The sequence below is a fragment of the Rhinoraja longicauda genome, chromosome 26 (genome assembly GCF_053455715.1).
Source record: "Rhinoraja longicauda isolate Sanriku21f chromosome 26, sRhiLon1.1, whole genome shotgun sequence".
Lineage (NCBI taxonomy): Eukaryota > Metazoa > Chordata > Chondrichthyes > Rajiformes > Arhynchobatidae > Rhinoraja > Rhinoraja longicauda.
In genome coordinates, this window is record NC_135978.1 from 21,118,361 (window position 1) to 21,141,785 (window position 23,425).

At 48.0% G+C, this 23,425-nt stretch overlaps 1 protein-coding gene across 2 annotated transcripts in view; it reads right to left on the reverse strand.

Moving 5' to 3' along the window:
* Positions 1-23,425, reverse strand: part of pigs (phosphatidylinositol glycan anchor biosynthesis, class S) — a 28,156-nt gene that overhangs the window by 2,793 nt on the left and 1,938 nt on the right. For both annotated transcript variants that reach the window (XM_078422336.1, XM_078422335.1), the window contains exons 2-10: positions 20,952-21,091; positions 19,550-19,664; positions 18,146-18,235; positions 17,107-17,433; positions 15,657-15,799; positions 13,878-13,992; positions 10,876-11,021; positions 5,336-5,436; positions 3,273-3,483 (exon numbers count right to left, since the gene is read on the reverse strand). In XM_078422336.1, the coding sequence (XP_078278462.1) occupies positions 3,273-3,483; positions 5,336-5,436; positions 10,876-11,021; positions 13,878-13,992; positions 15,657-15,799; positions 17,107-17,433; positions 18,146-18,235; positions 19,550-19,664; positions 20,952-21,047 (1,344 nt within the window). In that variant the 5' untranslated portion in view covers positions 21,048-21,091. The remainder of the gene's footprint in view (positions 1-3,272; positions 3,484-5,335; positions 5,437-10,875; positions 11,022-13,877; positions 13,993-15,656; positions 15,800-17,106; positions 17,434-18,145; positions 18,236-19,549; positions 19,665-20,951; positions 21,092-23,425) is intronic.

A 23,425-nucleotide genomic window follows, 5' to 3' on the forward strand; every position in this document is an offset into this window, starting at 1 on the left:
GTCCAAAGCTCCCTACGTCCAATTCCCTTTTGACCTGCTATTTCTTGGGTGTGATTGTTGTGTTTTTTCCTTTTAGTTTACAGCGTGGAAACAGGCCCTTTGGTCCGCTGAGTCGGTGCCAACCTGCAATCACCCTGGACACTAGCACTATCTTACACACCAGGGACAGCTTACAATTTTTACCGAATCCAATCAACCTAGAAACAAACCTGTACGCCTTTGGAGTGTGGGAGGAAACTGGAGCTCCCAGAGAAAACCCACGCAGTCACAGGGAGAACGTACAAACCCCGTACAGACAGCACGCGCAATCGGGATTGAACCCGGGTCTGGTGCGGTAAGGCGGCACCATTGGTGTTAGTGCAGTAGTGATGGCAGGTAGGGTGGTGCAATGTTCCTCCTGCAGGATGTGGGCAGTCAGGGAAACTGCTGGTCTCCCTGAAGTCTACACCTGTGGGAGGTGTGTCCAGGTGCAGCTCCTTAAAGACCACGCTCTGGAACTGGAGCTGTGGCTGGACGACCTCTGGGTCATCTGGGAGAATGCGAGCTTCATGGAAAGGAGTCACACCTAAGGTACAGGTAGAGAATAGGAGGGTGACCGTGACGAAGGGGAGTAGGCAGAGGGACCAGATTCTTCTTTCCTGTTCATCATTCAAATGTCACATCACCGTCATCGTCCGTCCTGAAAAGGACGCAAGCTTCCGGCGACAATCAGTGGGAGCCATCACTTGTACAATAGATGATGGTGGTTGCAGAATTAGCTCAGGACACTTCCAGTTTCAGGCTCAGTGACGTGAATGCTTCTGCTATGGGGCCAGAGACCAGGTGGCTATTTCTCTTCAAAGCAGGTATACTGTTTTAGATACTATTAGGGGGAGGGGGGGGGGGGGATGACCCATCAGGGATAAGCAACTGTAGCAGTCAGGTCTTCGGCACTGAGCCTGGCTCTGAGGGACAGCGGGGGAAGGGTAATGTCAGGCAGAGCCATGGTGGTACTCAATCGTTACGGAGCAGACGGGAGATTGTGTGGCAGCAATAGAGAGTCCAGGATATTGGCACAGATGACATAGATGGGGAAAGGGACGAGACCTACAAAAAGAATATAGGGGGGTTGGGCAACAGTAGGACCTCCAAGCTAGACATCTCTGGATTACTCCTAGTGGCACGTGATAGTGAGGGTAGGAACAGAAAGATAGACAGATGAATGCGTGGCTGAGGAGTTGGTGCAGGGAGCAGGGATTCAGATTTTTGGACCAAAAGGGATCTTGAGGCCGCCTGAGATCTAGGGAGACCTAGCGACTGGATGGAGAATTGGCTTCTTTGAAAATAACAGAGGGAAGGTTGTTCTTCGAACTGGAGGCCTGTGATGAGTGGCGTGCCTCAGGGATCGGTGCTGGGCCCATCGTTGTTTGTAGTTTATATCAACTATTTGGAGGATAACGTACAAGGCATGATGCGTAAGTTTGCAGATGACACAAAAGTGCGTGTTATCGGAGATAGCAAAGATGGTTGTAAAAAATGACAGTCGGATCTTGATCAATTGGGCAAGTGGGCTGAGGAAGGATTAAAGGAGTTTAATGCAGATAACTGCGAGGTGTTGCATTTTGGGATGTCAAACAAGTAGTGTAGGACCTTCACAGTGAATGACAGGGCCCTGGGGAATGTTGTAGAGCAGAGGATCTAGGAGTGCCGGTACATAATTCCTTGAAAGTGGCGCCACAGGTAGATGGGCTGGTCAAGAGGGCTTTTGGTACTTTGGCTTTCATCAGTTGGAGTACTGAACATAGAAGTTGGATGTTATTACAGTTGCACAAGGCATTGGTGAGACCGCATATGGAGTATTGGGTTCAGTTGTGGCCACCCTGGTTTAGGAAGGATTTTGTTAAGCTGGAAAGAGTGCAGAGAAGACTTACAAAGGTGGTTGCCAGGACTTGAGGGCCTGAGTTACAAGAGGAGATTGGGCAAGTTATTATTCCTTATTCCTCGGAGTGCAGGAGGATGAGGGATGATCTTATAGATGTGTATACGATCATGAGGGGAATAGATAAGATGAAGCACAGAGTAGGGGAATCAAGAACCAGAGGACATAGATTTAAGGTGAGAGGTGAAACATTAAATATGAACCTGAGGGGCAACTTATCAATCAGAGGGTGTGGGTACATGAAACAAGCTGCCAGAGGAGGTAGTTGTGGCAGGTACTATGACAACATTTAAAAAACATTTGGACAGGTACATGGATAGGAAGGGTTAAGAGGGATATGGGCACAGGCGGGCAAGTGGGGACTAGTGTAAATGGGACATCTTGGTAGACATGGACAAGTTGGGTCGAAGGACCTGTTTCCTTGCTGGGTGACAGTGACTCTGTGATCGTACTTCATTCCGATTGCAGCAGCAGCCTTTCCTGCAGTGTATTCCACATGGAGACACAAGGAACTGCTGATCATGAATATTGAGCAAAAGTCTGAAGAAGGGTCCCGACCCGGGGCGTTGCCTGTCCATTCCCTCCACAGACGCCGCCTGACCCGCTGAGTTCCTCCAGCTCTCAGTGTATTCCTGGTCCCTGGAATGAACACGCTCTCCCTTCTTGTTATCTCTAGTATTTTAGATTGCCATCTCTTCAGCAACAACATTGCCTTCATTAGTCGATCAAATCCCTCATTCTCCCATTCACAACACCATCCTGGTCCACCCACCCTCCCTCAAGCCAACCACATTCCCACCCCACACCTGGGATTTTGACCCCTGGTTAAAGCAGGAGCAGACACTCGGTCGTCCTGGCTCTCTCGGGAGTAGCCCGGATTCCTGACGAGATCATCTTTATTCTTCCGAGAGACAGCGTGGAAACAGGACCTTTGGCCCACCGAGTCTGAACCAACCAGCAATCACCCCGTACTATCCAACACACTAGGGACAATGTACAATTTTACCAAAGCCAATTAACATACCAAGCTGTACATCTTTGGAGTGTGGGAGGAAACCGGAGCACCCGGAGAAAACCCACGCAGTTACAGGAAAACTACGCACAGACAGCGCCCATAGTCAGGATGGAATCCAGGTCTCTGGCGCTGTGAGGCAGCAGCTCTACCGCTGCGACATCGTGCCACCCAAGGCCCAGTGCTCTGCCAGGGGATCTGTCTCCACCCACTGACAATCGCAGGAACTTTGTGAGGGTGGGAGAGACAGGCAAAGTAGTAGAGGACAGTGAGGCACCTGTACAACCGCACTCCCTACACACAGCCACATACACGAGGAAGAAAGAGAGCAGCTAAACCCACCTCAGAGGCAATGTTGTCGTTGATCACGATGTTGCCAATTTTATCGATGAGCTGTGCCAGGGATGTGAGCGTGTTGGTGGCCGTGCCAATGTTCTCCACCGTCCTCACCCACAACAGCCGGTCAATCTCCCAGTCCGTGACCACCATGTTCCCCGGGGTTTGGATGACGGTCTCAGGAAGGCGCTGCACCTTCTGTATGCCCATCAACAACCTAGCAGTGGGGACGGACAAGAGGGAGAATGGGAGTGTGCACCGGAGAAGGAGCGAGATGGAGAGAGGGAAGTCCCGAGGGGGAGGAAGAGCCGAGGGAGAGGGGGGGACGCGGGGGGAGGGGAGATGCGGGATGCGGCGGGGAGGGGGGACGCGGGGGGGAGGGGGTACGCTGGGGGAGGGGTACGCTGGGGGAGGGGGGACGCGGGGGTGAGGGGGACGCGGGGGTGAGGGGGACGCGGGGGTGAGGGGGACGCGGGGGAGGGGGACGCGGGGGTGAGGGGGACGCGGGGGTGAGGGGGACGCGGGGGGGGAGAGAAGGAGGGAGGGAGGGAGGGAGGGAGGGAGGGAGGGAGGGAGGGAGGGAGGGAGGGAGGGAGGGAGGGAGGGAGGGAGGGAGGGAGGGAGGGAGGGAGGGAGGGAGGGAGGGAGGGAGGGAGGGAGGGAGGGAGGGAGGGAGGGAGGGAGGGAGGGAGGGAGGGAGGGAGGGAGGGAGGGAGGGAGGGAGGGAGGGAGGGAGGGAGGGAGGGAGGGAGGGAGGGAGGGAGGGAGGGAGGGAGGGAGGGAGGGAGGGAGGGAGGGAGGGAGGGAGGGAGGGAGGGAGGGAGGGAGGGAGGGAGGGAGGGAGGGAGGGAGGGAGGGAGGGAGGGAGGGAGGGAGGGAGGGAGGGAGGGAGAGAGAGAGAGAGAGAGAGAAGCACCCCTCATATCTCCTCTGCTATTTAAAACGATTCCCGGCTGATGTTCTACTCCATTTTACTCTCATTGTACTAACCCTTAATATTTATAAATCTATCTATCCACGTCCTAAATGTGCTGTGACTCAGCCCCCATGGCAAACAATTCCAAAGGTTCACCGCCCTCTGAGAGAGGAAGTCTCCTCCTCACAGCTCCTTACAGATGAGCCCACATTTGGAGGCTGAGCCCTGGGTCGGCATTTCCCAGCCAGGGAGATTCTTCCCCCCCAGACTCCGCATGGATTTTGTGCATTTCAACAGGGTCACCTCTCCTCTTTTGTGATCTGTGCTTCTGTTCTGTTTATCCACTTTGGCGGCAAGAACAGGAAAGCAGAGTATTACCTGAATGGTGAACGATTAGGAGAAGGGGAGATGCAACGTGACCTGGGTGTCATGGTGCACCAGTCATTGAAAGCAAGCGTGCAGGTGCAGCAGGCAGTGAAGAAAGTGAATGGTATGTTGGCATTCATAGCAAGAGGATTTGAGTTTCGGAGCAGGGAGGTTCTACTGCAGTTGTACAGGGCCTTGGTGAGACCGCACCTGAAGTATTGTGTGCAGTTTTGGGCTCCTAATCTGAGGAAAGACGTTCTTGCCTTAGAGGGAGTACAGAGAAGGTTCACTAGATTGATCCCTGGGATGGCGGGACTTTCATATGAAGAAAGACTGGATAGACTAGGCTTGTACTCGCTGGAATTTAGAAGACTGAGGGGGGATCTTATAGAAACATATAAAATTCTTAAGGGGTTGGAGAGGCTAGATGCGGGAAGATTGTTCCCGATGTTGGGGGAGTCCAGAACCAGGGGTCACAGCTTAAGGATAAGGGGGAAGTCTTTTAGGACCGAGATGAGAAAACATTTCTTCACACAGAGTGGTGGTCTGTGGAATTCTCTGCCACAGAAGGTAGTTGAGGCCAGTTCATTGGCTATATTTATGAGGGAGTTAGATTTGGCCCTTTTTGCTAAAGGGATCAGGGGGTATGGAGAGAATGCAGGTACAGGTTACTGAGCTGGATGATCAGCCATGATCATATTGAATGGCGGTGCAGGCTCGAAAGGCCGAATGGCCTACTCCTGCACCTATTTTCTATGTTTCTATGTTCATTCCTACTTTTCCTTACCGCAGCTGAGGCAGGAACACCTCCATCACACGTGCCATGTCCACCTGAATGGAAACTGGAAGAAGCGTCTCGTTGGTCTGTTCATGGTCCACGTTGTAAATCTGACCAGGAAACAGGTTCAACATAAGAGTGAACATCTCAACAAACACTAAACCGTGCATTGAGAAACACGAGCACGTAGAGATTTGTGTTACATGGCTGACACGGTTAAATACTCTGGGTAATGAATAGAACATGTATTTATAACATCCTTTATAGTCTCTGCAACAATGAAGAGCTATTGAGGCGCAGTCACTCCCATAAAGGAAACATGGCAACCTGTCTGTGTAAAACAAACTGTCAAGATAGCACTAACACATTTATTAAGTGATGCGGGGAGAGTGAAGTTATACCTATTGTTTAACGTCTTGTTGGATAGAGGACATTCAAGAGAATGACACTCTCAGCCCCGCCCATCCCACAGCACGGCGCTCCCTCACCGCCCCTCCCACAGCACGGCACTCCCTCACCGCCCCTCCCACAGCACGGCACTCCCTCACCGCCCCTCCCACAGCGCCATGCTCCCTCCCCGCCCCTCGCACAGCACGGCGCACTCTCACCGCCCCCTCCCACAGCGCGGCACTCCCTCACTGCCCCTCCCACAGCACAGCGCTCCCTCACTGCCCCTCCCACAGCGCAGCACTCCCTCACTGCCCCTCCCACAGCGCAGCACTCCCTCACCGCCCCTCCCACAGCGCGGCACTCCCTCACCGCCCCTCCCACAGTGCGGCACTCCCTCACTGCCCCTCCCACAGCGCAGCACTCCCTCACCACCCCTCCCACAGCGCAGCACTCCCTCACTGCCCCTCCCACTGTCCCACTCCCACAGCACTGCCCCAACAGTGCAGCACAACCTTCAGCACCATCTCTTGCCCTCATCACTATCCCTCTCCCTCAGCACCGCCCCTGCAACAGTGCAGCACTCCCTTTACACTGCTGCACTCCCTCAGCACTGTCCCTCCAACAGTGCAGTGCTCCTTCCGCACTGTCCTCCAACTGTGCAGCAATGCAAGGCTGGAATCTGGGCACGGCGGCTGCACTGTCCCTTACAGTACAAAGATGACGTGGCTTCAAGGAAGTATTACACTGAGCCTAGAGTGCGCTGGGCTCAAACACGCGGTGTTGAAAGTGGCCATGGAAATCTGGTGGCCTTTCACCAGTTCAAACATTCTGCTGGCCTTCACGCCCTCTTCCAAACACTGGCACACAAGATTAACCGGGCCCTTGTTGCACCCTGATTCTAGGCAGAGGTAACTTTCAATAGCCATGTACAATTACTGCAAAACCATGCTTTGTGGCATTAGTGCTCTGTTCACTCAGTCTGTTAATATTTCTCCGACCGCTCTCCAAACTCAAGCAACCACTGCCTGACCCGCTGAGTTACTCCAGCATTTTGTGTCTACCTTCACATGATGCTTTCAGTGGGCTGACCGTAGCTACAATGGCTTCCTGCCTGACCTCCATTCTCTCCCAAACACATAGAAACATAGAAAATAGGTGCAGGAGTAGGCCATTCGGCCCTTCGAGCCCACACCACCATTCAATATGATCATGGCTGATCATCCAGCTCAGTAACCTGTACCTGCCTTCTCTCCATACCCCCTGATCCCTTTAGCCACAAGGGCCACATCTAACTCCCTCTTAAATATAGCCAATGAACTGGCCTCAACTACCTTCAGTGGCAGAGAATTCCAGACTCACCACTCTCTGTGTGAAGAAATGTTTTCTCATCTTGGTCCTAAAAGACTTCCCCCTTATCCTTAAGCTGTGACCCCTGGTTCTGGACTCCCCCAACATCGGGAACAATCTTCCCGCATCTAGCCTCTCCAACCCCTTAAGAATTTTATATGTTTCTATAAGATCCCCCCTCAGTCTTCTAAATTCCAGCGAGTACAAGCCTAGTCTATCCAGTCTTTCTTCATATGAAAGTCCTGCCATCCCAGGGATCAATCTGGTGAACCTTCTCTGTACTCCCTCTAAGGCTAGAATGTCTTTCCTCAGATTAGGAGACCAAAACTGTACACAATACTCCAGGTGTGGTCTCACCAAGGCTTGTACAACTGCAGCAGAACCTCCCTGCTCCTATACTCAAATCCTCTTGCTATGAATGCTAACATACCATTCGCTTTCTTCACTGCCTGCTGTACCTGCATGCTTGCTTTCAATGACTGGTGCACCATGACACCCAGGTCACGTTGCATCTCCCCTTTTCCTAATTGGCCACCATTCAGGTAATACTCTGCTTTCCTGTTCTTGCCGCCAAAGTGGATAACCTCACATTTATCCACATTATATTGCATCTGCCATGCATTTGCCCACTCGCCTAATCTATCCAAGCCACTCTGCAGCCTCCTAGCATCCTCCTCGCAGCTAACACTGCCACCCAGCTTCGTGTCATCCGCAAACTTAGAGATGTTGCATTCAATTCCCTCGTCCAAATCATTAATATATATTGTAAATAGCTGGGGTCCCAGCACTGAGCCTTGCGGTACCCCACTAGTCACTGCCTGCCATTCTGAAAAGGACCCGTTTATTCTTACTCTTTGCTTCCTGTCCGCCAACCAATTCTCTATCCACCTCAACACTGAACCCTCAATACCGTGTGCTTTAAGTTTGTACACCAATCTCCTATGTGGGACCTTGTCGAAGGCCTTCTGAAAGTCCAGATATAACACATCGACTGGTTCTCCCTTATCCACTCTACTAGTTACATCCTGCCACAACCAGACCGATAAGGACAAAGGAGGGGCCCAACCCGAAACGTCACCCATCCACGTCCTCCAGAGATGTTGCCTAACATGCTGAGTTTCTTCAGCACCATTGTGTTTTTTTGGGGGTAAACCAGTATCTTCAGTTCCCCGTTTCTACAGGTAAGGATTTACTCTGGTTTGTAAGGAATAGGAGCTCATTTATTGGAGACCTGAGCCACAAAGTTAATGCTTGTGTTAACACTCAGGGCTTCCAGTTTCTGACACATATGAATAATTGAGTAGTACAGCACGGAAACAGGCCCTTCTGCCCAACTTGTCCATGCCGACCAAGGTCAGATGTGGGCCAGTATAGTCATGTAGCTCTTTGGCCGAACTATCCAATTAATCCCACCCATTAAATGGGGTTTTAACTATTATCTATCAAATGAATAACTATTATTTATCGAATTAATGACTATCCAATTAATCTAAGCCATAAAAAGTTTTTTTTAAACCCCTTTCAGAGGATGGTATATCTTTCTCAAATGGCAGTGGCAGAAGAATTAAGCCAGCAGTAAAATAGACTCTTGACAAGGAATTAAAGATTACAGGGTGATCAACAAAGGGTTACAGAGGCAGCACAAGATGCCCACAGCCTTCAGAAGAGTGAGGGTGTGAAGACAAACACACACGGGCAGGCCAGAGGAGCAAGAGTGCCCGTGAGAATAATTATTTCTGACACCATTCATTTAAAACAAAATGTAAGGGGACATTTTTAGAGTTACTTATTTCAGTGCAGCTTGTAATAATGGGGCAGGAAATGTACACATCCACTCTTGTTATCAATGCTGCCGGCTACAAATTCAGTGATTAAATGTCGGAAGAAGCAATCACCCTGGATTTATGGATTGTGCCTACGTGGAGTCTCTGGAAAAACAGGAAATTAAAATGTGTGCTATTTTCAGCTGTGATGCACACAGACGGGTGCAGGGGAGAGGCTGAGGGAGAGCTGTTGCTATGGCCACTGTTGCTAGAACAACCAGCCACAGGTGCTGCTGTGACTGCTGCTGCTACTGCTTCAAGGTTACGATCAGAGAGGCCGATCACGAAAGCTTTGCCTCTGTGCTGTCAGTAGGAATACTAGCCACCATCTTCGAGGCATTTTACCCTGGGCTGTTGTGGTGTGGGGTGATGTCTTCACCAACTGCACCATTAAGAGTACATAACCACATTAAAGCAGTTGCCAGAGACGGCTGCATCCCAAAATGGATGCCGCTTGCAATGAAGTTTTAGTTTGCAGCGTGGAAACAGTCCCTTCAGCCCATCGAGTCCACTCCGACCATCGATCACCCATTCACACTAACTCTATGCTATCCACTCCCTACATACTAGGGGCAATTTACAGAGGAGTGGGAGGGGATAAATAATTCCGTGTCTCTTAAAAAATAATTAAAAGGGAAACGGCCAGTAGTTTAAAGACTGTTAATGATCGGCGTAGATTTAGGAAGCCATTGCTTTTTATTCTGAAAACAAAAATTGGGGAGATTGAACTGAAGCACGTATGAATGGACTAAGCAGCCAGACCATCTGCAGCGGAGGCTGTCTTCGGTTAGGGATAATGAGCACACAAGTGCAAAACTAGGTTAGGTGTCAGGTGGCTTTCCATGGTGAGAGCTGATCGACTCTGACAGTAGCAAGAGGGGACCGGATAAGTGCCGTGCTGTGGCTGCACATGCAACATCCCCCATTGAAGAAATGAGGGAAACACAAAAGTTGGAAGTTGTAGAAAAATGAGCTTGCCATCTGTCATTGGGAAAATGCTGCCAGAGTAACATTTACAATGTCATTATAAACACAGTCACTCTTGCTTCACCAAAGGGGCGCATTCATTTGAGTTGTTTGAGGATGTAAGGAACTTTGTGACATGGAAATTGACAGGGTTTTGGGGTTTACAGGGGAGCCACTAGTTCTGCAGGAAAATGGATCCAAACGCAGATCAGAGGCGACCGTGCAAATGTGGGGTCAGGCCACAAGGGACCCTACTGCCGACTCCTGCTCCTGTTGGCTGTGTTCTATAACTTTGTAGAGAAAAGAGGTGGGACATGGTCTTGTTACTGAGAGGCTGGTTTTGATCACCGTGGTGGGAAAGAAATTATTTTTCCCGAGTAGTTGTTAATCTCTGGTGAAGATGGTCTAATCCTACGGCGACTCTCCTCTTGAAATAGCATGGACCTGTCTGATTTCTAATTGTGTTTTTGCATTAATCCCTTTTTTTTTTTTGCACAAGTATTCTTCCTTTTCGAATATTATGTGCAATTGATGTCTAATTTGTTTTTGTACGCGTCTCTGCGTCCATGTGCCTTTGATGTGGATGCAAGTAAGACTTTCATTGCACCTGCACCTCGCCTGATTCATGGACAATGGCAACAAACCTGAATGACCACCCGTCAGAGAGAGAACCCGGGAAGCTGGGTGTGTGGCTGAGGGTTTGTGGAGCAGCCTCCTCCTACCTTTTTGGTGGGTTCCATAATTCCCCAAACCCAGCATAAGCAGGGACACGAGGGGCTCAAACAAGGTTAAGGAGACGTGGTGTGTGGTCAACACAGGACAAACCTCTCCTCGTGACCCAGAATGCGAGCCTACACTGAAGCTGCATCTAAGGGCGCAGATCCAGGCCAGGCGAGCCTGCTTGGGAGCCGGCATGGGTTTAATGAGCCAGACGCCCTCCCTCTGTATTAGATCAACAAATCCTTCCAGATAAAACCCCAACTTGCTTGTAGTTCTAGAACCACGAGCATTTCTCCTACTTACCATGATTCCTCCCCACCGGGGGCTGTGGAAGGCGTTGGATTCAAGGGAAGATCCACTGCTGTCACGGATGTACAGAGGAGAGTGAGAGTATTCAGGTACGTACAGAAGAAAATTTAAAACCGGATAGGATGAAGCAACATTGGACCCTGGGAACAAACAGAACGAAGGGTAATTCAGGCTTCATGTCCACTGGCAGCTTCTCCCTGCCTCCCCTGCAATTCTCTTGACCCACAGTATAAATCCCAGAGAGAAACATAGAAAATAGGTGCAGCAGTAGGCCATTCGGCCCTTCGAGCCAGCACCGCCATTCAATGTGATCATGGCTGATATCTAAAATCAGTACCCCGTTCCTGCTTTTTCCCCATATCTCTTGATTCCGTTAGCCCTAAGAGCTAAATCTAACTCTCTCTTGAAAACATCCAGTGAATTGGCCTTCACTGCCTTCTGTGGCAGAGAATTCCGCAGATTCACAACTCTCTGGGTGCAAAGGTTTTTCCTCATCTCAGTCCTAAATGGCCTACCCCTTATTCTTAAACTGTGACTCCTGGTTCTGGACTCCCCCAACATCAGGAACATTGTTCCTGCATCTAGCCTGTCCAATCCTTTAAGAATTCTATATGTTTCAAAAAGATCCCCTCTCATCATCCTAAATTCCTTCTGAATACAAGCCCAGTCGACCCATTCTTTCATCATATGTCAGTCCCATCATCCTGGGAATTAACCTGGTGAACGTACACTGCACTCCCTCAATAGCATTAACGTCCTTCCTCAAATTACAATACCAAAACTGCACGCAATACTCCAGGTGCGGTCTCACCAGGGCCCTGTACAACTGCTGGGGGACCTCCTTGCTCCTAAACTCAAATCCTCTCTCAATGAAGGCCAATATGCCATTAGCTTTCTTCACTGCCTGCTGTACCTGCATGCTTACTTTCAGTGACTGATGTACAAGGACATCAGGTCTCGTTGCACCTCCCTTTTTCCTAATCTGACACCATTCAGATAATAATCTGCCTTCTGATGATTGTTCGTTTCGTTTCGAGTGTTTATTACGGGTTGCTCCCCGTGATGGCTTCCAGAACCTTATCACTCAGCGTAGGGTGACAGACTTATGAGATTTGCTTCCAAGCTGATCGTTCTCAAAGAGTGATCCACTGCATATTGTGACATTTCCTCATTTCGCAGTCACAGGACACCTTTAGACTTTAGATACAGCGTGAAAACAGGCTCTTCGACCCATCGAGTCCACGCCGACCATCGATCACCAACACTATCCTACACACGAGGGACAGTTTACAATTTTACCAAAGCCAATTAACCTACAAACCTGTACTACTTTGCAGTGTGGGAGGAAACCAGAGCACCAGGAGAAAACCCACGTGGTTACAAGTGGAACATGCAAACTCTGTGCAGACAGCACGTGTAGTCAGGATCAAACTCAGGTCTCTGATGCTGTAAGGCAGCAGCTCAACTGCTGCACCACTTTGCAGCCCCACTGTGCCACCCCTGTTGCTGGTTGTTCCAGCACTCATAGAACATATCACAGTACAATGCAAGGACAGGCCCTTTGATTCACGATAGCCGTGCTGAACATGAAGCCAAGTTAAACTAATCCCCTCGACCGGCACATGATCCATATCCCTCCATTCCCTGCATATCCACGTGTCTATCCAAAAGCCTCTTAAACATCACTATCGTATCTGCCTCCATTACCACACCTGGCAGCTTGTTCCAGGCACCCATCACCCTCTGTGTAAAAGCCTTGCCCTGTGCTTCTCCTTTAAACTTTGTCCCTCTCTCACCTTAAAGCAATGCCCTCTAGTCTTTTACATTCGCACCCTTGGAAAAAGATTCTGACTGTCTCCCCTATCTGTGCCTCGCATAATTTTATATACTTCTATCAGGTCATCCCTTCCCTCCAATTCTCCAGGAAATATAATCAAAGTTTGTCCGTCCTCTCCTTATAGTTAATACCGTCTAATCCAGGCAACATTCTGGTAAAGCTCTTCTGCACAATCTCCAAAACCTCCACATCCTTCCTGCAATGGGACTAGCAAAACTGCACCCAGTACTCCAAATGTGGCTTAACTAACATCCAATAAAGGTGCAACGTGACTTCTTGACTCTTATTGCTCAATGCCCTGACCCATGAAGCCAAGCGGACCATACGCTTTCTTTACCATTCCATCTACTTGTGTTGCCACTTTCAGGGAGCTGTGGACTTGGACCCCAAAATCCCTCTGTGAGGATTACATTAATCAGATTACTTTAACAATATTTCACAGTGCAGATTGAGCATTCAAAAATTACCATCACACACTCAACTCTTTCTTTTCCAACTACAGTCAATGCGTTCATGTGCCAACAGCGAGAACTGAGAGAATTTATTTCACCACAGACATCAGCCATGTGTAAGAACAGGTTTACCAGGTTGCCTCTGGTTCTCTTCCCACAAACACCGCCTGACCTGCCGAACTTTCCCAGCATTTTCCTAAATACTTCTGTGCTCACTAGGGAGATGGGTGTGGAGAACGGCGATTCAGGGAGGGATTCACAATGGGAACTGGCGTTATTTAAGCCTTCGGAGATCGACAATGAATGAAACCTTATACAGACCAAACTAATCTCATTCATGCTGCAATCGTGGTTAAAACAACTTCAGACAATACTGGAGAAAAAAGGAAAACAGTCAAATGCTGGAAAACTGGAATAAAAAATAACAGATATTATTAAATAAATATTAAACACTGATAACACAAGGATCTGAAGCTCTCACTATACAGGTCATTCACGTTACCGGCTCTTTGACAAACTATATCAGTCTGATTCGATTGTTGTTTCCCCAGAGCCTGGCAACTTCTCCTCTTCACGCACCTATTTAATCTGAAGCTAGTGCCGAATCCACTTCCAGCTTCCTCGCAGTAGCCCACTCCGATCAGCCTGCGAAGACTGAAACGTTTGTGTCCATTAAGTTTATTGAGCGAGCAGGCTGACATTCTTACCGAGCTTGGCTTCAACTGGATTGATCACATGGGGTAAGCTCTCCTCAGTCAATGAGAAGCTGGACGAGGACTTGTCGAAGCGCGGTGTCACTCCGAGAACTGCATAGTACAGTATCTGCAAAGGCAGGGCAAGGGTCACAAAGAGTCAGGATACCTTAGTGCACACAAAACTCAAAATCTTGTAACCATACTGAAGACCATGGAAGTGTGAGATTATCTTTAAAAACCCATCTTATTTCCCCAAATCCTACCGAATCCTAAGGCCCAGATATTGTGCTTTCAGTTATACTGAAGGAGAGTAAACTTTTACATGAGGGAGCACCTTTCCACATGGCAGCCTAATATTGTGCTGAATTACAAGATCTTATTACATGATATAATCATCATCTGTACTGCTTATGTAGCCCCAGTGGATATAAAAGTGTTACTTGCATCAAGAAACTTCACTGCATTATTTTACCTATCGTTAAGTGTGCTGTGCCTTGCAGCAGAGGCAGATGCATGTGGAGGTGCATCATCTGTCCCTGACCCGCTGAATATCAGGGAGGTAAGGCAGAAGCTGCAGGAACTCAGCCATGTGGCCCAGCCCAACTCCGCCAGTGCTGTGCTGAGGGAGAGCCAGGTGAGGGATGGCACTGAAGGAGAGCCAGCACCATCCGTGAACCAACACTGAAAGAGGGCAACACCAGAGGGGCAGCACTCAGGCGGCACTTCAGCATTGGAGGGGTGGCACTGACAGAAGTAGTGCCAGAGGGCAGCACTGACAGGGAGAACAGCATTGAGGAAGTGCCTCAGCTTTAGAGGGAAGCACTGTAAAAGGGGAGCAAAATTGAGGGAGCACCTCAGCTTGGGACGGGTAGTACTGACGGAGGGGGGGCAGCACTGAGGGAGAGCCTCAGCGATAGAGGATAGCACTGACGGAGGAGGGCGGCACTGAGGGACTGACTTAGCATGGGAGAGGTGGCACTCAAGGGGCCAACACGGAGGGAGCGCCTCACAGTTAGAGGATAGCATTGAAGGAGAGGGGCAACACTGAGTACCTCTACGTCAGAGGGTAGCACTGACGGAAAGGGCTGCACTGAGAGAGTGCCTCAAAGTTAGAAAGTAGCACTGCCGGCGAGGGGGAGCAGTTCAGCTCTGGATGTTGGGCACTGATGAGCGTGGGGGAAAGACCAGCACAGCAGAGGGGCAGCACTGAACAAATAATGAACAGTTAGCAGGCAGGGCTATGGATCTATTCCACGGCCAGGTGTGTGACATCAACCAGGCTCCTGCTTGTCATCCCAGGTGGGCACAAACGCTGCCATGCAGCAAAGACCAGGGAAGTCCTTGCCATTATGTATCCTCAACAAACAGCTGTAAAAGAAGCGAAGATAGACACAAAAAGCTGGAGTAACTCAGCCTCTCTGGAGAGAATGGGTGACTTTTTGGATCGAGACCCTTCTTCAGATTGACGTTTCGGGTCAAGACCCTTCTTCTAAAAGAAGTGATCTGATTATTAATTTGACTGTTGTTTAAGGATGATGGCCGGTTGTCAAATTCCCTCCATTACAACTGTGCCTGCTCTTCAGTCATGTACTTCATCAATTGCGAAGTGCTTTGCGACAATATGAGGCTGAGCGAGGATGATTATATCAATCAAAAGTTATCTGTCTTGTTGATTTGCAGTAGTTCCCTCTTCTCCCGCCACTCCTGACAGGCACCACTGCAGTGCTACACGCGCCCAACCCCACTCTGCCTGCTGCAGGGTTACAGGAGATGCCGCCAACTCAGTCCTACCTGAGAGTCCACAGAAAAGTTGGCAACAAAGGACAGCTTGTCCAGGAAGGGCTGCACGTAATTATTCACAGCTCGCTTGATATCCCAGCAAACATCGTGAGACTTGGGATCAGGATTCAACAGACTGAAGGTGATTTCATAGCCTGAAAAAGGTTAGAAAAAAAACCCCAGAAATTCAAGCGATCTCCAATAAATACATATACAGACAAACCAATGACCGTCAAGGCACTTGCTGCACCTGACCATGGTTAAAGTTTAAATAGTAATTATTAATGTAATTCATATACAAGTTAAAAAACATGTTTAATATACTATGGGCAGCACAGCACACTCTAAATACCTAACAGATAGAATGTATCACATTCCTACAACAAAGTGAGCCCAAGGATAGCAGCCCGATCCCTCCTGGTCTTGCACAGCATCTGATTCCTCCCCGCTTGAGATGTTCTTTATGTGATATTGGAACAGAGTGCAGTGGAGGGAGATGGGCTTGAAGCTACAAGTATACTTGGTTTCTTACACCAGGGCGTAACCATGCATCTAACCACTTTCCAGTTACTTTGAAACATAGAATTATACAGTATATAAACAGGCCCTTCAGCCCAGCTTGTCCACGCTGACTCTCATGCTTATCAATGCTCATTCCATTTGTCCAGAATAGGACCTTATTCCTCTTGGCATTTCCCATCTAACTACTTGTCCAGATGCCTTTTAAACACTGTAATTGTATTGCCTCCACCACTTCCTTTGAGGGAGTCTCCTGTCCGCTCCAATTATTCACCACACTCTGTGTGAAAACTATCCCTCAGATCCCCTTTAAATTTCTCCCATTCACCGTAACCTGTGCCCTCTAGTTCTGGACTCCCCTAGCCTGAGAAATAACACTCAATCCTATCTATGCCCTTCATAATTTTATGAACGTCTTTACGTGACCCCTTGGCCTCCTGTGTTCCAGTGAGAATAAAGCTAGCCTACCCAATCTCTCTTTACACCTACAGATCTCCATTCTAGGCCACATCCTGGAGAATCTCTTCTGCACCCTCTCTCATGTACTACAACCTTCCTTCCATGTGGTTACCAGAGCTTTGCACAATGATCCAAGTGCAGTATGGCCAATGGTTTGTGCAACCACAACAAGATGTCTCAGTGAAGTTGCTTTGAAGTGTTAGCCGAGAGGATCAAACTCAGCAATGATGCTCCCCAGTTTAATTGGTGTTGCAGCCTAACCTAACGACACCAGCTCGATTTAACAACCTATTTAACTTTAGGCTTCAGTGGTGATGAACATGGTGCAGCGTGATCCCATGGTTATGAGTTAGGTTAAAATTGTGCCTCTACTGCGTGTCAATCCTTGGACAAAGCACTGGAGCATGGCTTGCAGCTGTAACTATACACCCCCTCAGTGCAGGTGGGGAGGAGCAATTGGCAGAAAACAGCACACTGTTCTCACCGAGGCTGGATTTGAACGCTGTCATACTGGTCGTGAAGCTGTCGGTGCCGAAACTCCCTGAGGGGACGCGGCTGGACAAGGCCGCAACCACCATGTCGTCGGTGAAGGACATGGTCTGCAGGATATCCTCCGCGCGGTCGTCGATGTCCTGAAGTACGTCCTCCACACTGTGTGACGCGGTCACCGGAGAGCGCAGGAAGCTGGCCCGGTGCTTGCCGATGTAAACCGTGGCCTCGTCCGGCAGAAGCTGGGAATCAGCAGGCACCACGTATATCACCACTGACCCGGCCGGACTATCGTAAACCTGGGACAAAGTGACTACTGCCTCTGAAAATACAAGAGGGGACAATCAGCTAGGATACAGCAAAACTGAGGTCACATCACTGGGCTTCAGGACATTAAGGGAATCTAGGAATGTGTGGAAATGGCAGGAAAACACTGTGAAGGAGAACAGCAAAGGAGGCTTGAAAGGGCTGAATGGCCTATTCTTGCCGTTACATCTTATGGTTTCACGTATTACTTCTGTTTGCTGATGACACTGGGTGGGATTGTGCAGATGATGAACGGAGGCATCAGGGCCACTTGGGCAAGTTAAACGAATAGGCACATACACGACAGATTGATTTATTCACAAAATGCTGGAGTAACTCAGCAGGTCAGACAGCATCTCGGGAGAGAAGGAATGAGTACCATTCCTTCTCTCCCGAGATGCTGCCTGACCTGCTGAGTTACTCCAGCATTTTGTGAATAAATCGATTTGTACCAGCATCTGCAGTTCAGAGACAGAGACAGCTCGACATGGATACATTTTTATATGAAAAACAGAAACCAAAAACAAGGTATAATCTGAATGATTGATTCAGGAGAGCAAGGGAATATGGCACTTCAATTAAGGAGCAGCCACACTTGTACTGAATCGCTGAGCAGATTCAAAGGCTGAATGACCTACTTCTGCTCTTACCTTTCTATGTTTCTTTCTATTTAAGGTTTATAACATCAGTCAGAGAAGGAAAATAGATTTAAGGCAAAGAACCCGTACCTTCCACATTTTTGCTCATTATGGCATCTTGCTCTAACCCAGTTACAGCTCTGTATGTCTTCTCGTACCTATACTTGAACCCTGTTTTATCTGCAAGGTAAGACAGAACAAGGATTAAATGGAACATAACGAATTAGTGCAAGGATCAGATGGTGATCATTCATCTCAGTATCCCGTACCTGCCTTCTCTCCATACCCCCTGATCCCTTTAGCCACAAGGGCCACATCTAACTCCCTCTTAAATATAGCCAATGAACTGGCCTCAACTACCTTCTGTGGCAGAGAATTCCACAGACTCACCACTCTCTGTGTGAAAAAAAACTTTCTCATCTCGGTCCTAAAAGACTTCCCCCTTATCATTAAACTGTGACCCCTTGTTCTGGACTTCCCCAACATCGGGAACAATCTTCCTGCATCTAGCCTGTCCAACCCCTTAAGAATTTTGTAAGTTTCTATAAGATCCCCCCTCAATCTTCTAAATTCCAGCGAGTACAAGCCGAGTCTATCCAGTATCTATCGCATGCTTCCTGACTCACTGCGTTCCTACAACTATCAGGTTCTTGAACCGACCTGCACGACCCTAACCCTCTCAGCAATAGAACTCTACGGACCATCTCATGCACTACTATGGACTTAGTTTCTTTTTTTTTTTACAGTCTTTTTCTTTTCACTCTTGTGGAATTTATATGTTATTGACGCCAATTATAATTCATACTCGACCAAGTGGACCCGTTGGGCCCAAACCGCTCCTGCATTGGTGCACCACCCTGTCCTCCCCCCATCCCCTGTCTCCTCAACCCCTCCCCTCTCCCTTATCTCCCTTCTTCCCCCTTCCCTCTCCCTCCCTCCTTCCCTCCCTCCTCCCCTCCACCTCCCCTCCTTTTAAACTTAAAAATGTGAATAACTTTAAAAATATAACACCGATTTCAATAAAGCTACTTGCAATATCACTAAAGTGACAATGGTGAGTAAGGTGGGCCTAAAATTGTCACGCTATTGTGTACCGTTTTGGCTGACATTCAGTCACAAACAAGATAACAAACGAGAGTTTTAGTATATAGATTTTGTGTCCTGTCTGAGGCTATGTGCCTGTGATTTTGCTGTAAGCATCATTGTATCTGCAGAAAGAAACAAACAGATGCTGGTTTACACCAAAGATAGACACAAAACACTGGAGTAACTCTGGGGGTCAGGCAGCATCTCTGAAGAAAAGGAATAGGTGACATTTTGGGGTCGAGACCCTTCTTCAGACTGAGAGCTCTCAGTCACCTATTCATTTTCTCCAGAGATGCTGCCTGGCCCGCTGCGTTACTGCAGCATTTTGTGCCTATCTTCACTGTACCTGTATCTGACCACACTTGTGCACGTGACAACGGACTCGACTCGACCTGACGAGGCACTCACCATCCAGCTGATTCTGCCTCTGGCTGAACTGTGTTTGTGGCAGCAGCTTCTTCTGTTGCTCTTGTGTCAGTGTGCCTCTCGCAAAGACCACCTCCACCGGCACACTTATGTCGAGCTACAGGAGAAAAATCAAAACACAGTTATACAATCGTACAGCAGATATAGACTCTATGCCACCAATTGTACCTTCCTAAACTAACTCCATTGACCTACATTAGTTTGTGGCTTTCTGTGCCACAAGGATCCAAGTACATGACTAAAGGTTGCTTGAATGTTCTGAGAGTCTTTGCCTCCACCAACTTCAGCTCTGTGTTACAAATTCCCCTCCGATCCTTATAAATCTGCTCCCTCTCACCTTAAACCCATGCCCCTTGTCCAAGACACCCCTACCATGTGAAAAAGATTCTTATTATCAACCCTATCTAACCCCTTCATCCTCCTCTGCTCCAAATAAAATAACCCCAGTCTATCTAGTTCCTCCATATAACTGTAATACTCCAACTCAGGTGACACCCCAATCTACTGAATTCACCGCCCCTGATGTAGCCTCCTCTACACTGGCAAGAACTAGCATAGATGATCAACGCAGGTGCATCTCAAGGCTACATGTTTAGCTCCCTGCTCCATTCTCTTTACACCCTTGACCGTGGGATTTTTTCAGCCCAAATGGGGTAGGCACCTAAAGGGGAATGCAAACTTGGATAGAGCTTACATTAACATACACAGCGAGAGCCAAGATCAGGATATAAAAGCAGGGAGAAGGAAATGAAAGTAACCCCTTCACAGAACTAGACACAGAAGAACAAAGTCATAGAGAAAGGTCCTTGTCCCAACCTTGCTGCTATCAACATTCATATTTCCTCTCACCAATCTTCATTCTCTCTCTATAGCACAATCTACTGTTCTTTTACAGGTTTAAACAGCTCCTGATGCCCGATTACTGTAAAGATCCAAGGAAAGCAGAATACACACATGTTACATGGACCATTCAAGCCACTGACCCTCTACTGAGTTGATCACAGATTTCAGAGATCAAAGAAGTCACTTAATTTACAGCACAATCTAAACTATCAAATCAGACTCCTCTCAGAGACTGCATGTAACAGCAGGAGCAGGTGCAATTGGTTCAAAATGATTCGGTTGTTATATTCTAGCTGCTCCAGTGGCATGCACCACTCCTGTTCAAACTCTCTCCAGCACCTTTCAATTCCTAACCCAGGCACCAGTATGTTAAGTCTGGCTGGCCGACTTGGATTCACCTACATTGGCGATACCTGTGGTGCACAGCCTATGGGGTCATTCTACAGATGAGGCACTTGTCATTAACCACAACGCTGCCGCAAAGCGGCACATCCAGACAGATGCACAAGTCCATGACAATAGCAACGGAATGAGGCCTTACCATGAGAAAGTCCAGCTCGCTGATCTGGCTGTAAGGCAGCGAAGCACGGTAGGTCTCTGTCGTCTTCCACCAGAGAGGCAGCCCAACCAGTATCATCACCAAAGTGATACAGCCGGTGGATACCTTTCCTCGGTGTATTTCTGAACAAATAAAAATAGATGTGTGAGTTGCGGGCACCTCAGTTGCAAAGCATCAATTGAACACTATAAAGATATTTGGAGAAGTCTTATTACAGTAAATGTTACCCACCATTTTAATCTCTATAAACTAGTGTCTCACCCGCCCCTGCTGATTCCAATTCCCGGATCAAGTAAGTCACTAAGAACAAAACTCCATCATATTTTCTCCATCACATTTTCCCCATCCCTGGAGATCCATCCATCCCCTTTGCCCACCAACCTTGATATGGAAAAGATCCACAACTCCAGAGCTCCTTTCAAACCTCAAGTTGCTCCAAAACTACATTACAGCCAATGCAGTACTTTTGAAATTCAAGATGAGGATGATAGAAGGGTCTTGACCCAAGACATCACCTAGCAATTCCATCCATAGGTGCTGCCTGACTCGCTGAGTTCCTCCAGCACTTTGTGTTTTGCTCAGGATTCCAGCATCTGCTGTTCCTTGTATCCCCATAGAAAGACAGAGTTGCGACTGTGCGTGTCGTGGTTATTTGGCCCCTCAAGTCTTCTAGTGGAGCAATTCTGTTCATCCCATTCTCAAACAATTTCGCCAACAACTTGCTTTCTTTCAAGTTCCATCCAATTTCCTTTCGATGGTGAATTTCAGAACATAACTATTCCTTCAGTTAAAAGAAATTCCCCCGTCTCCCTCGTGCAGCTTCTGCCCAAATGCTTACATCTGTGCTCCCTGACTCTCGAAACATCTGCGGATGAGAACAGCTACACATCACAGTCTTTGCTCGAGGGAGAGCAGACTCAGCTTCAATCTTAATCTTGCAGCTGGAATACCTCACCTCTGGGACCATTATAGTAAAAAGGGAACTAACAGTTCAGGTCGAAGATAGACTCAAAATGCCGGAGTAACTCAGCCGGTCAAACAGCACCTCTGGAGAAAAAGACAGTGACGTTTCGGGTTGAGACCCTTCTTGAGATCCAAAACATCACCTATTCCTTTTCTCCAGAGGTGCTGTCCGACCCGCTGGGTTACTCCAGCTTTTTGGCTATTTTCGTTTTAAAAGAGCATCTGCAGTTCCTTCCTACACTAACAGTTCAAGTCGATGGTTCTTCATCTGTTTTTTCTCTTCACAAGTGCTGCCTAACATACCCAACATTTTCTGTTTATTTCAGATTTGCAGTATTTGTAATTTAAAAAAATCTCAATTCCTCTTCTATTAAATCTGCCCTGTCTACTCCAGGAGACCTTCTCTGGAGTGTGAAAATGCACACCTCCAGATTCAGGGAAAGTTTCTTCCCAGCTGTTATCAGGCATCTGAACCTACCAACAACTAGAGAGCAGTCCTGAACGACTGTTTACCTCATTGGAAACTTCCGGACTATTTTTGATCTGACTTTACTGGCTTTATCTTGCATTAATCATTTTTCACGTTATTTCCTTTATCATGTATCTGTACACTGTGGATGGCTCGATTGCAATCATGTATTGTCTTTCCGCTGACTGGTTAGCACGCAACAAAAGCTTTTCACTGTACCTCGCTACACGTGACAATGATAAACTAAATAAACTCTTCTTCCCTTATGTGAGGCGACCAGAATAAGATACAATTGTGCCCTTAATAGCTCTAAACAATATTTGCTGCTTTAGGACTCGATGCCTGTTTGTGAATCGCAGTGTAATAATTCAGAAAATCTCTGTAATTCCACTGTGCAGCATTAAATTTTCTTAACAATCTACAATTATAGTCAGAACAACACTTAGTGCTAAAATGCAACTCTCTGGTCTGTGCTCACAACCTTCCTGCTGTTGACAGTTCAATTCACACCACTAAGGACCCAGGAGCCCAAAATTTCAAAATCAAGGGTCCTCCAGAGGAAGACAAACAAAATAAGCAACCATGGGAAAAACATTGTCTTAATTTGTTCATCTTACACATTTTCATTAACTAATATATTCTTTCAGGGCCTTTGTTAGATTGAGTTACTCCAGCAAACAACACGAGAGAGTGGTGTTGCTGAATGACAATGAGGGAGCGAGATTATATCAGTAGACATAGTATATCAGTAGACATAGTCTTCTGACAATGTACAGCAGAACAGGGAGGCACAAGGGTTACAGCGAGAAGAACTGCCACCTTCCAGCAACCCTGGTTCCACCCTGAATGCAGTGCTCTCTGTGTGAAGTTTGTATGTTCTTCTTGTCACTGTGCAAGTTGTTCCCAACTACTCCAGTTTCCTCCTATATCTCAAAGGTATACGGGTTGGTACGTTAATCGACTACAATAAATTGTCCCTTGAGTGGAGGATTCTGGGGAGCTGGGGTAGAGTTGATAAGTCTGT